Source organism: Ascaphus truei, chromosome 2 (genome assembly GCF_040206685.1).
Source record: "Ascaphus truei isolate aAscTru1 chromosome 2, aAscTru1.hap1, whole genome shotgun sequence".
NCBI classification, from domain to species: domain Eukaryota; kingdom Metazoa; phylum Chordata; class Amphibia; order Anura; family Ascaphidae; genus Ascaphus; species Ascaphus truei.
Genome location: NC_134484.1, coordinates 417194678 through 417208630, shown reverse-complemented (window position 1 = coordinate 417208630; position 13953 = coordinate 417194678). Strand labels below are relative to the sequence as shown.

Here is a 13953-nt window from a genome sequence, read left to right as displayed (position 1 = left end):
TTCGGAACTTTTAGCCTTTATCTAGTTAAACATAACTTTTAAAAACAAAACAAAACATGCCCAATTTGATATACGATTTACTTCAGTAGAAAGGAGATACCACCAGTCTTCAATGTACAGGAGAAAGTAAACAAATATAATTCACCGGGACACTTTGCATTCTGGCAGTGAAGAGTTACGGTGGAGGTATTAGTCCTGAGGAAATCTGGATTTTTTTTTTTTTTTTACAGTTTGTGAAATCTTCCATGAACTAACATGAGAGCTCTTTGTGGATAAGCCTTTGCCTTTGAGGCCACAAAATGTTTGTTCAGTGCATGCTCTCCAAACAGGAGTAACATACTTGTGTAGTCTCAAAACCTAACTGAAAATATATATCTGATAACCTTTTTATAATTGTCAGGTAAAAAATAATTTAAAAAAAAAAGTACCTCCTTATTGTAATGGTTATTAGCACGTACCTTAATTCATTTTTTTAAACCAGATTACTACATTTTTACAATGAATCCTTCCTACAGAAAACACAATGTGACATTCCCTCTGGAACGATAACGTTTATTCTGTCAGTAATAGCATTTGATGTGACACACACACACACACACACACACACACACACACACACACACAATATCATGGCCCCAATATTGTAAAACGCAAAGATGAGGTGCTGGCTTGTGGTACCATTTATGTTGTAAAATCACTGGCACTTACACATGACATCCAATACAATTTTTTATCAACAGTTTCAGTACAGAAATTATAAACAGTCGTCTGTTTTCAAAGCATTTTTTTTATGTTGTGTATTGAAAGTATATATTACAGTGAGACAAAACATCAAAAAAACATTAATAATCATGGTAGAATGATCTCACAAGATTAATCTCACTAAAGCCACTAAACAAAATAAACAAACAACGGCTTTGTTGTTGATAGGTGGGTCTATAAGGCACGCAGTCTATTGTATGTTGGAGATGTTACAAAAAGAGACAGTGATACATTACCTAGTATATAATTTGGCACATTGATTTCCGATATGACTGCTCTTAACATGAAAAATCAGTACCTCCTATTTCTCATCATATTTTAGCTGACATGATATTTCCTTGGGTATCTTCTGCCTGTATTAACTAAACATACTGTCCTTTAAATGGGTATATACACACATACATACGCAGCTGTAGTTGCTACATGAATGTCTACTGTCTAACAAAATGTCAGTCAACTTGGGAAAGAATGGAGGGATTGGGGTCTTCATAGAAACGAGGGTTAAATATGAACAACAAATCAGGCAAGTTATATGCAAATGTAATGATTTAATGACTATAAGCAAGACAAAGCAATAGTTTTGTGCTTCTTCTGCAGAGTGGAGACAATGAAATGATTAGCCACAATTTTCCGTACAAACATGACGATTTGCTTTAGAGAAGAATCCTCCTCACAGATGCATATGGGGGATGGACACAAAGTTCGACCAAGGCAAAGCACAAACTCAAAACCGTTCAGGGTGGCGGCCCCGTCTTCTCTGACCTGCTCATCTTTTTGTTCACAAGATCTCCGGAGCAGATTCAGGACTTTAATAGGGCCAACAAAAAAAACCCCCAAACACACCACAACTAGATTTTGAGAAACCTTCAAGTTTCTATGACATTATTTTAGCAGTATATGTAGAAGAACAGCGTCACTACTAGTAAGTGGCTTAATAAAACAAATGCTAGTGTGATATTATGAATTATATTTGACTACAAAACGTCGGGATTGAAGTAGGGTTTAATTCCCCCCGCATGTATTGGTTATTTCAGACGGTGTAAAAAAAAAAGAAATCTAATTGCAAGTACCATTATTGCTCGGGAACCAGCTCAAAGTCTTTAAGACTAATTGCTACAAGATTACCTTGAACCCTCTCTGATGTCAAATACAACCTAATACAGTACATTTATCAAAAGATGTCCTGGCTGCCTGGGGGAGTGAATCGTGTGCTTTCTGCAAGGGCCAAACTGGATATACTTTGACAAATTTAACAACCATATCTGAGTGCATAAAACACAATATTTTCTTTATAGTATTTATAAATATATCATACAATACTGTCTCCTGTTATGTCATATACCAATATGGCATTGTACAACAAGCATGATGCCACCTGATTCTCACAAAAGCGAATCATTTAAACAAGTCATTAAAATAAACGGCAATACCCGCTTTTTAGGCAGAGAGAGAGATTGTAAAACTGAAACGTTGACTTTCCTTTTGATCGATTCTGTGCAGCAACAGATTAAACAATGCAAAAAAAAATATATAGAAGAAGAATCAAAATGGCTAACACGCAAGAAATCACTATTCACAGTGAAATGGCTACATAGAAAGACTATGTATATTTCCTTCCCGTTGGATTTTAAGATGATAAAGCACTTGGATTTGAGAGGATGAAAAAAATAAACGCTTTCTAAGGGTCCACAAACAGCATAAGAACAAACACTGTAAGAAGTGGCGCTCTGGACATGACAATATATCCATGGTGGTTACACCCAACCTCAAGGCAGGGGATATTCCAGCATTTCTCCCATAATCCCGGTTCATTTCTCCATTGTTTTCTCCTTCCCCAACTCAACGGAAAATAATCCTTTACACACAAAAAAAAAAAAAAGTCTTCCGTTTCACTGAACCTCCAAATAACAAAACCACCCCAAGTCCAAGTTCCATGGCTACGTTCTGGTGTCACTACAAAGTAAGCGACTTGGACAAAAGTCACATGTATTAGCATCTATAAAGCTGTAAATGGCATGAAGAAATCTATAAATCAGGGTGTGTTTGTCTTTCAAACGGTAATTCCTTCGTGGTTTTTTTTCATCCAGATGAAGTGGCAGAGGAGCCATTTACTGACATCTTCCTTGCTCTGTTGGTGAAGGGATTCTGGTGGTTACTGCTTGGGTTGGAGCCGTTTCCATTGATGGCGGTGGAGATGTGAGGGAATTGAGGGTGTGGGGATTGCACTGGAGTGCTAGGGCTTGGCATACAAGATGAAGTTGAAGGCATCCCCCCGGTTGGGCTGGCCGCTTTCTCACTGCCAGAGTCACTTTCCATCTCCCCACTAGTGTTATTTATCCTGTCGGCAGGGTGGCTTATCCGCATTCTTTTACACGTGGGTCGCACTCGGTACTTCAGGGGAAGAGGACCATTCTGCAATGGAAATAAAAAAGGCCATTATTTTTCAAGGACATACACCACCCAATAAAGTAAGGCATCCCAATGATCGATATTTACCCTTCTCCAGGTATAGATGTAGGCAATATCCATTAATGTATAATAGTCCTTTAGAGGCTCCTCTTCATACATAACATCGATCTAGGAATGATATAAGAATAGACAGATGACATAAAAGTAATATGTTCTGCATTTACCTTTCCAAATGCTCAAAAACAACTTGCAAAGCAAATCATTTGTATCATTCATTGCCAGGGAATTCCCTTTTCTATTGCTTTTTTTCAACTTTGTATTTTTATTTATTTTGTAATGCAATAGAATAGATAACATTACAGAGTTTTGAAATATGCAGATACCATTGGGGAGGGGGGATTGAAAGATACAAAAGAGAAAAGGGGGAGGGACATGGCACAACAGCAACATGGTTATAAATACAACATCTGTGAAAAAACTTGCCACATGCTTTCTAATATTTGCCATTAATAGCAATCTGAACAATACTTCACTCAGAATATTTTTTGTAAGTGACTTAATTGTACACAAATTACAGGCTGCAAGATAAGATCTAGGCAGGGCTAGAACCTGTACTGAAAACTTCCTCTCTCCAGATTTGTATCAACAGGCAGCCTTTATGCATATTAAAACACCCTTTCTATTTCAGCAAGGACTAGATCATTGTAGTCAGTTTCTTCATCGTGTTTTAAGATTAACTTTTGATCTGTTCCAATTAGCCTCGCCTCCAAATATTTTACATACACCAGTTTAATTACACACAAAAAAAGATCACTGCATTTCTCATTCTCAGTTCTTTTTTGTACCACATACTGCCTCGAATGAAAACGTACCTGAAAGTTACTGGGTATGTCCATCTTACTCCTGAGAAACTTTCTTAGATGCATCACGGTCATTGCTGCAGGACAGCGCAAATATCTTTTATCATTCGCCTGAATATGGAAACAAAATGGGACACAGTTGAACCAGGATATAAAGAAATAAAGCAGCAGTCTCTAAAAACTAGCACTATAATCTTTAGCTAGAGTTGGAGCACGTATCCAAAAGAAAAAATATATACAATTTGAACAAATCCTTCATTCATGTGCTCCCTTGAACCTAACTTGGGGCATTTTGCTTTCATATAAAAAGCAACTGCTAAGAACTGAGGAGAATATGTACAGTATTATGAAAAGTTTCAGCCGCTCAGGAGAACCACAAGAGTAACAATGTTTTAAATCAACAACCTAAATGGTTTCAAATTGGCTCTGATGCTGCTTGAGACAAGTTGATTTTGAGGTGGTAAAAGATGATTACAATAAGGGGGAAGGTGCAGGGAGTGTGTTGTTCACATTAGATAATGATCTTGGTAAAGACAGACCAACAGACATAACCATCACCTTAACTTACTTGGTAATGGCTAATATAGCACTGATACATCAATACACAATAATTATATGTCAACAAGTTTAACATCCAAAAGTTTAGCAATCAATGACTTTGTTTCGAAATGTATGTACATATATACTTATATTGAATGCAAAATTGATTTATGACAAAAAAAAAGTCCCCAGTTCCTGAAGGTGGGCTGTGAACTGCTCGTCAACACTTGAAGCAACTTCAAACAAACCAAAAGGAAACAAGTGATCCTTGTGATCAGTAATCCTCCACGTGATAGATTTACATGATGGACCCTCATACGCCCACTGAAATAAATATACTGTATTTTGTACACATATATATTAGCATAAACTGATAATCTTTTGTATAACAAACAACTCAATTGAAATCTGTGCAATATATTTCCACTGTCTTAAATTCTGCACCAAATAAAGTCGTGGATCTCCATTTAAAACAGAGTTCTGTTTGGTAAATAGACCGGTTTTATAGTTAAAAAAAAAAAAAAAAAAACGAACTGAAAAAGTATTTATCTAAGTGACAACCCATAAAATGTCCCCCATAGTTCCCACTTGTTAACAGACACACACCAACAAGGCACTGTTTTGCCTATCAGGTTTATTTCACTTTATGTCAAAACATTAAAGTAATATTATTGTTAAATAATTACTTACCTCTTCCTTTGATTTCTCTTTTTCTTTGTTCCCCTTCTGATCCAACCTACCAAAACAAAATTGAAGAAATTAGGATCACTAATAAATGTATAAATTATTTTAAGTATGCCTCCAATACTGGAAGATTCAGAAAACTTGCCTATTCTTGTCAAAGAATTCGATGGATAAGCTTATGATCTCATCATCTGTTATAATTCTTTTGTCTTCATCTGCAACTTCTCCTCTGTCTTCATTAGAGCCATTTGACCCTAATGTTAAAAAAAAAAAGTAAAAAAAATGTTGGGGGTGGGAGGGGGTTGGGGAGACAGTGGGGGCCGTTCATTAACATCTTCTCACTGCAAGATTGGAACAACACTGGTGCAAGAATAAAGTGAATAGCCCCCTTTCTTTGCACTAAACGTATATATTTAGAGTCTCTTGAATATGTATAAATATGAAGCACATAGGAGTGATATATTCAATTAAAAGCTGAGCTGAGCCCAACTACTCTGTAAAAACGCATATAGGGTACTACTCAGTGTGAGTCTTGATCTGTATATATCATTTTAATTCCTTTGGAAACAATAAGTTACACGTGTTTAAGAAGTGTTATATATTTAGTTTCTGAATGGGTGAAAGGCTGGTATTTACCATCAGCAGAAGGATGAGTTGCATAAAAATCTCTTCTTCGTTTCATTTCATCTGCAAGGAAGATATGGGCGTTAGGATGTCTCTATGAATGCCATTTGTAAAACTGCAAATCGATATTTGATACATACTTTTAAATAGTCCTGGCACAAGCTTGTACACTATATCTTGAAGAGTTTTATCTGCCCTGAAAACCAAATAGAAAAGAGAGTAAAGTGAACACAACAGGAATTAGTAATTTTATTTTTTTACAGCTGAAAAAACACACACACAGCTGAACAAGCTACACAAGATATTGCAATTTTAATCTGGATGGATTTGTAGAGACTTAACACCAAGAATAGTTGCATTAATATAACTATAGGCTCTATTATACACATCATAGGAAATTATGAGAAGCTGAAACAAATCATCATGTAAATCAACAGATTCCAGACATGGCTACAACAAATGAAAAGCATAAAACAGTAACGGGCAAAGAACACTTTGTCTATAGAAATTGGATCATAAGCTCAACACAATAGCAAGAAGCAGTTGAGAGCAGGCAGCACCTACCTTATATTGAGCAGTGGTCTGGTTTTGTGTACTTGGACATCACAGATAGGACAATACTTGCTTGTCTCCAAATAACGAACAATGCAGGTTTTACAAACTAGAACATAGAAAAATAAAAAATAAATAAAACTAGTCAACGTAGTCTTTGCCAAAATCATAAGGAACGTGACAAAGCACAGGATACAACGTACACCAAGTAATCGTTCTAACAAGAGCAAGACAAAGACTACAACGCGGTGATATATTACCGTGTGATAATGTGACAATGTGCAGGCAGGCATACTAGTTACCTAGTAGCATGGATGTAAATGGTATATTTAACAAGCCCAACAAGACGTGTTGTATCCATTTCTGCTGTTCGCGTGATAGTGTAAGCAGAGGGAGCTAAGGAGGAAACACCAGCCTTACTTACAGGAATGTAGACACTCAATTATGGTTGTTGCATCAATGAAGTATCCGCCACAAAGCACACACATTAGATGAGGGTTTAGCTCGGTTATTTTGATCCTGGTTGTTCGATGCATGTTTGCTCTATGGAAGGACTTTCTGCAAAACAGATAATCCACACGTTACAGATGGCACCTATGTGGCCAGTAAAAAAAAAAGCCAAGTCCCGATTATCCAGATAATATATATGAGAAACAGGGAGAATGTTATCGAATTGGTAACAAAAGGCGATGAATACACGACTTGCATCACACATCGTTTACCAGATGAAATGGATGGCAATGTTAGCGTCCACAGCCCCGAAAACATAACTCATTCTTCCCAGAAAGGGGACAGACCCATTGCAATATATTTACAGATGGGGGTTTTTTTTTCAGAGGAATGCAACCTTTGGAGCAAGCGGCATTGGAAGAGCCACCAACCATTTCCTTGCAACAGCACCAAGAGGAACCAAGAGGAGCAGCCCCTGGGCGGCTATAGAAAACCACACACACACCCCGGGTATTCCTTGTGCCTTTTACACCTCAGGATGGACCCGCCTGGTTTATGCCAAAACAACGTCGTATAAACCGTGAAACTAAAACGATATTCCTCCAGCGGAGGCTGGAAACATCTGGGAAATGGAGGGCATCGGGAAACCCATAACCAAGGGCCACCCATCTGTACCATTTAGGTCGCTGCTTTCCCAACGAGTTGCCTTAATCCTACAGACAATTAGAGGTTAATCCCATAAAATAATACGTTGCTGGCCCCCCCACATCCAGGGGCAAATTTGGGGCTGTGCACCTTCATCTATGAAGTTACAGATTTGTATGTTTTTTTTTTTTTACAAATGGAGGAATAATAAAATAAAATGGGGAGGTAAAGAAGTAATCCTGTGTGTGGCATCGCACCTCTCACCCAGTGGAGGGGAGAGGCATGGTCCGGGGGCAGGGGGGCTGCCTGCCCCACAGAGAGGGAAGCTGCCCCGGAGACTATGTTATTGATGAGAAAGGAGCACACTGGCGTGTGTGCTGCTGGTGCCCGGACACAGCCATTCCCGCGGTTGCTATAGCAATTTACACTTACACTTGGCATCTTGCCACAGCCTGGGAATGGGAAGGAGCTGCTGCTCAGGAGGGGCAGGGAGACCAGCAGCAGCAGCAAGAGGTGCAGGGGTGAGGGCAACCGACCTGGGGCTGCAACTGCAAGGGGGGAGAGGGGGGCAGTTGCTAAACCTTGAAAGCCACCAGGGATATTTTAACATGGACGTTAAGGATCATGTCTGGGGTCAGTAGGGGAGACGGTTCCTGAAGGGGATTTAGGAAAAGCAGCAGCAGGGACCCATGAGAGGAAGGAGAGCTCACTGATGTGGGATCACGGACAGATATGTAGTGGCTGTAGGGAGCAATGCATATAGGGGAGCAGATTATACAAGGTAAGGGCGGCAGGGGTTGTGGGCAGAAGGGAGACTGTGGGAATGGGAGAGACGGGGACAAGTCACGGGGGAGGTGTAAACATGCATACAAGTTGCAAGGAAAACTCAAAGGCAAACAATGTAGGGGGAGAAAAGGGGGAGACCCTGTGAAGGACGCAACAAGGAGATTGGGGTCTTTGCAGGACGGGGGAGACAATACATTTTGTTCAAGGGCAAAGGGAAACCGCAAGAGTGTGTGTGTGTGTGTGTGTGTGTGTGTATATATAAAAAGAAGAGGGTGGGAGGAGGGTAACAAAATGACAAAATATTGAATAAGGAATATATAAAAAATAATATATATATATATATATATATATATATATATATATATATATATATATATATATATATATATATATATATATATATATATATATATATATATATATATATATATATATATATATATATATAAAGCAAGGAAAGGAAGATAAATACATATATAATCAAGCAGTGAGAAGAAATGTAAATAGAAATAAAGAACAGAACCAAAATAAATTATTCGAGTATAAGAAACAGCGTCAAAACTAAGCGACACCCATGTACTATAGTGAGAAAGACTGGGGGAAATAAGAAGGGAGAGAGAGACAGACAAAGAACTGCGAGTCGGAGAGAGAGGGGGACAGAAAGAGAGAGAGAGGGGACAGAGAGGGTGGAGAGAGCGAGAGAAATAAACAGAGAGAAAGAGAGGTGGGGGAGGGGGACAGAAAGAGAGAGGGGACAGAGCGAGAGAAAGAAACAGAGAGAGAGGGTGGGGGCGGGGGGGAGGGGAAAGAGAAGGTGGGGGCGGGGTGGGGAGAAAGAGAAGGTGGGGCGGGGGGGGGGAGAAAGAGAAGGTGGGGGCGGGGGGGGGACAAAGAGGGTGGGGGCGGGAGAAAGAGAGGGTGGGGGCGGAGGGGGAGAAAGAAAGGGTGGGGGGGGGGAGAAAGAGAGGGTAGGGGCGGGGGGGAGAAAGAGAGGGTGGGGGCGGGGGGGGGGGAGAAAGAGAGGGCGGGGGGGGGAGAAAGAGAGGGTGGGGGCGGGGGGGGAGAAAGAGAGGGTGGGGGGGGAGAAAGAGAGGGTGGGGGCGGGAGAAAGAGAGGGTGGGGGCGGGAGAAAGAGAGGGTGGGGGCGGGAGAAAGAGAGGGTGGGGGCGGGAGAAAGAGATGGTGGGGGCGGGAGAAAGAGAGGGTGGGGGCGGGGGGGGGAGAAAGAGAGGGTGGGGGCGGGGGCGGGGGGAGAAAGAGAGGGTGGGGGCGGGGGCGGGGGGAGAAAGAGAGGGTGGGGGCGGGGGATGGGGGAGAAAGAGAGGGTGGGGGCGGGGGGAGAAAGAGAGGGTGGGGGCGGGGGAGGGGGGAGAAAGAGAGGGTGGGGGGGGGAGAAAGAGAGGGTGGGGGGGGGAGAAAGAGAGGGTGGGGGGGGGAGAAAGAGAGGGTGGGGGAGGAGAAAGAGAGGGTGGGGGAGGAGAAAGAGAGGGTGGGGGGGGGGAGAAAGAGAGGGTGGGGGGGGGAGAAAGAGAGGGTGGGGGGGGGAGAAAGAGAGGGTGGTGGCGGGGGGGGGAGAAAGAGAGGGTGGGGGGGGGAGAAAGAGAGGGTGGGGGGGGGGGAGAAAGAGAGGGTGGGGGGGGGGGGAGAAAGAGAGGGTGGGGGCGGGGGGAGGAGAAATGAGACGAACAGCAGAGAGAAGCAGCGATACGAGCACAGAAATGAGCCGGTCTGGAAGCCGCTGGGTGCAGAGAGGGGGAGCTCGGGGCCCGGGCCGGGGGCAGCAGCAGCAGGATGGGGCCTCCCCGCTACGGGTGCAGCAATGTAGGAAGCCCCGGCTCCGGGAGAGCTGCACATCCAGAGCGGGGGAGGGGAGGCCCAGTACTGACCCACAGCACCAGAGACACAGCGACAGGGCCCATCCACGTCAACAGCGAGCACCCAGCTTACCATGTGCCAGCAGCACCTAACAGGCACTGCACTCACTCACCGGGCACATGATGCAGCACCTCACAGGCACTGCACTCACTCACCGGGCACATGATGCAGCACCTCACAGGCACTGCACTCACTGGGCACATGATGCAGCACCTCACAGGCACTGCACTCACTCACCGAGCACATGATGCAGCACCTCACAGGCACTGCACTCACTCACCGGGCACATGATGCAGCACCTCACAGGCACTGCACTCACTCACCGGGCACATGATGCAGCACCTCACAGGCACTTCACTCACTCACCGAGCACATGATGCAGCACCTCACAGGCACTGCACTCACTCACCGGGCACATGATGCAGCACCTCACAGGCACTGCACTCACTCACCGGGCACATGATGCAGCACCTCACAGGCACTGCACTCACTCATTGGGCACATGATGCAGCACCTCACAGGCACTGCACTCACCGGGCACATGATGCAGCACCTCACAGGCACTGCACTCACTCACCGAGCACATGATGCAGCACCTCACAGGCACTGCACTCACTCACCGGGCACATGATGCAGCACCTCACAGGCACTGCACTCACTCACCGGGCACATGATGCAGCACCTCACAGGCACTTCACTCACTCACCGAGCACATGATGCAGCACCTCACAGGCACTGCACTCACTCACCGGGCACATGATGCAGCACCTCACAGGCACTGCACTCACTCACCGGGCACATGATGCAGCACCTCACAGGCACTGCACTCACTCATTGGGCACATGATGCAGCACCTCACAGGCACTGCACTCACCGGGCACATGATGCAGCACCTCACAGGCACTGCACTCACTCACCGGGCACATGATGCAGCACCTCACAGGCACTGCACTCACTCATTGGGCACATGATGCAGCACCTCACAGGCACTGCACTCACTCATTGGGCACATGATGCAGCACCTCACAGGCACTGCACTCACTCACCGGGCACATGATGCAGCACCTCACAGGCAGTGCACTCACTCACCGGGCACATGATGCAGCACCTCACAGGCACTGCACTCACTCACCGGGCACATGATGCAGCGAGTCAAGGGGGAAACATGTGACTCTCTACCTGGTTTTTGTTTAATAAAATATATATTTTATGACGGTACCGTGTTATCCCGTAAAATACATCGGTGTGTATGTCCGTATATGAAAAATGACACAAATGCGACCATAATCCCACTTTCTTTCGCTATCGGTGCCAAACAACACATCCCATTGGCAGCAGCGACTCATCCAAGAGAGAGTGTGTGAGAGGAGGAGAGAGGAGGAGAACTGAGGAGAGAGGAGGAGAGAGGAGGAGAGGAGGAGAGAGACCCCCCCCCCTTATGTTTGTGCCCCTCTTTGCTTGTTACACACAGGCAGGAGAAGAGATCCTCTCTGCTGCTGCACCCTTTGCTGAGGGAATAATAATAATAATAATAATAATAATAATAAAGGCAGCATGGGTCATGTCCTCCCGGGTTAACACCTTCACCTCCGGGAAACACCATGCAAGTCACCAGTGCGGGGGCTTCCCAGGCACGGGGGGGGGGGGGGGGTTATATACAGCTCATCAGTCCCAATAGGGGTTTGATTATTACAAGAAAAAAAAAACAGCTGCATGAAAAATAACCCGCTATAAAGAGATGGGAGCGAGCAATAACACAGGGTCGGGTGACAAGGTGGCACAGGGGTTTGGGGATATTAATCAGACTTCATTAGCTGTAGTGACTAATGTTAATCATGTTATATGCCTCAAAAATAAATTAAAGATACAAATTATTATGATGTTTTATTTGTATACAATTAGGGAAAGCAGTTTAGTTAGGGATTGCAGACAAAAGTTAGTCCCTTAATGGATTCGTGCTAACGAAACTCCAGGAGGTGTGAAAAAAAAGAAGCAAAATGTCATGAAAGTATTACATGTGTGGGATCTCATAAGGACTGTGCATGTTATGTGACGCTGGGAGGCAACAAGGCACCAGAGAAAGTTTAGCTACCAGCAATTATTATTATTATTATTATTATTATTATTATTTTTTAGCACTCGTGTGATGATTAAAAGAAAAAACGGCAGCGGTGCAAAAGCCCCGACAAATAGGGAGAAAGGAGATTTTAAAGCAGGAGCAAAAATAGCCAGCAGCAAGATGGGACATTTCAAAGGTCTGTTTGATACTTGGCTTCCCAGCACCTTATAAAACATCGCTTCATAGGGAGGTGGAAGGGACAGCAATGCCACCTTCACCCAGCACAATCATCTCTACGGCAATTAAGTAATTGGCATCCACTTAAAAAGAGGGGGGAATCAGGAGCACACACCCACAGCCGCACGTGCAAACCAGAGAGATGTGTGTGCAACTACTAAAAGCACGTTACAGAGGGTAGACCATTTTATTTTACACAGCTCGCTGGGTTGGTATATGTATATATATGTATGGTAAAGAAAATCCGTAAGCAGTGGATATTGGTAGGTGCAGGACCCATAAAGAATAAATAAGGTAAACGATACCGTGTATGATCCACGAAAATCAGGAGACAGCACACACAGTCTTTGGTAGATAAACTGTATTATCAAAACATGGCACAGTACATCATCCAACGTTTCGGTCCCAGGAAACCACCCTGGGGAAGGTCCCGTTCCTGGGACCGAAACGTTGGATGATGTACTGTGCCATGTTTTGATAATACAGTTTATCTACCAAAGACTGTGTGTGCTGTCTCCTGATTTTCGTGGATCATACACGGTATCGCTTGCCTTATATGTATATATCTTTGGAAATACGAAGGGAGCTCTGTTTTACATTTTCAGGGTGGCAAACTATTCTCAGCTATATGGAACTAATAAAAATTATAGAAAGTGGTTAAACCCGATGTTTCAACCAAAAGAAAATGACACCGAGGTGTGCCCCTCCTTCCCAGGCATGTTCTGCAATGCTCTGCAGTTATGCCCCTGGTCCAAGTTGCAGAAAGGGCACCGAGGCACCGGGCAATGCAGGGGATACCCAGTAAATGGGGCAAACCCTCTCAGATTTGAAACCCCAGCGCCAACATAAGACTTTAGCGCGAAAACAACTGCAGCGACTAAACTCTGAACTAATTAAAAAGGAAGCACCCTCTCAATCCCCCCAACCCCCATAATTGCTAACTATAAAAGCTTCCAAAATGCCAGGAGAGGTGCAGGGGAGAGCTCGGAAACTACCAAGAGAGGAAACACCGAAGGATCAAACGAGGCAACACACAAATCTCACTGTGTGCTCATCTCCAAGCCCACCTCATCGTCTCCCAAAAACAGACCACGAGCACGAGAGATTATTATCCCTGTGCAAGGAGAGCCAGCCAAAACCTGACTTTCTAATTGTTCATTAAAGAATTGCTCAAAAGGGCAAACGGCACAGTTCTTACCCCCCATACTTATTGTACCCAAGGACAAAGGATCCAATGTGTTTTGGGCTCTCTGATCTGTCACAAATTACCTCCAACAATAAAAGATAAAGATCAACATAATCTGTTTATTTGGAGGCTATCCCCACAATGCAATTACCACACTTTGGCGTTTTATTTTGACACCATACACCGGTTTTGGCGTGGACATTTTTCCAAAAATAACTGCATTTAACACATCTTAAATATCAGCTCAGCATTTTTTTAATATATATCTATCAGAAGACAGAGGA

General features: G+C 43.6%; 1 protein-coding gene across 4 annotated transcripts in view; it reads right to left on the bottom strand.

Annotated features, from left to right (window-relative positions):
- Window positions 1–716: 716 nt before the first annotated feature.
- The window catches only part of BMI1 (BMI1 proto-oncogene, polycomb ring finger), a 127703-nt gene continuing 114466 nt past the window's right edge, over window positions 717–13953 (bottom strand). For 3 of the 4 annotated variants that reach the window (XM_075587552.1, XM_075587551.1, XM_075587553.1), the window contains 9 exons: window positions 6856–6989; window positions 6444–6540; window positions 6020–6075; window positions 5892–5942; window positions 5401–5509; window positions 5262–5307; window positions 4044–4142; window positions 3259–3339; window positions 717–3174 (listed from right to left, as the gene is read on the bottom strand). In XM_075587552.1, coding sequence (XP_075443667.1) covers window positions 2842–3174; window positions 3259–3339; window positions 4044–4142; window positions 5262–5307; window positions 5401–5509; window positions 5892–5942; window positions 6020–6075; window positions 6444–6540; window positions 6856–6967 — 984 coding nt within the window. In that variant the 5' untranslated portion in view covers window positions 6968–6989 and the 3' untranslated portion in view covers window positions 717–2841. Of the gene's footprint in view, window positions 3175–3258; window positions 3340–4043; window positions 4143–5261; window positions 5308–5400; window positions 5510–5891; window positions 5943–6019; window positions 6076–6443; window positions 6541–6855; window positions 6990–7958; window positions 8089–13953 lie in introns of those variants that run through there. The other variant, XM_075587555.1, reaches the window with a different exon arrangement.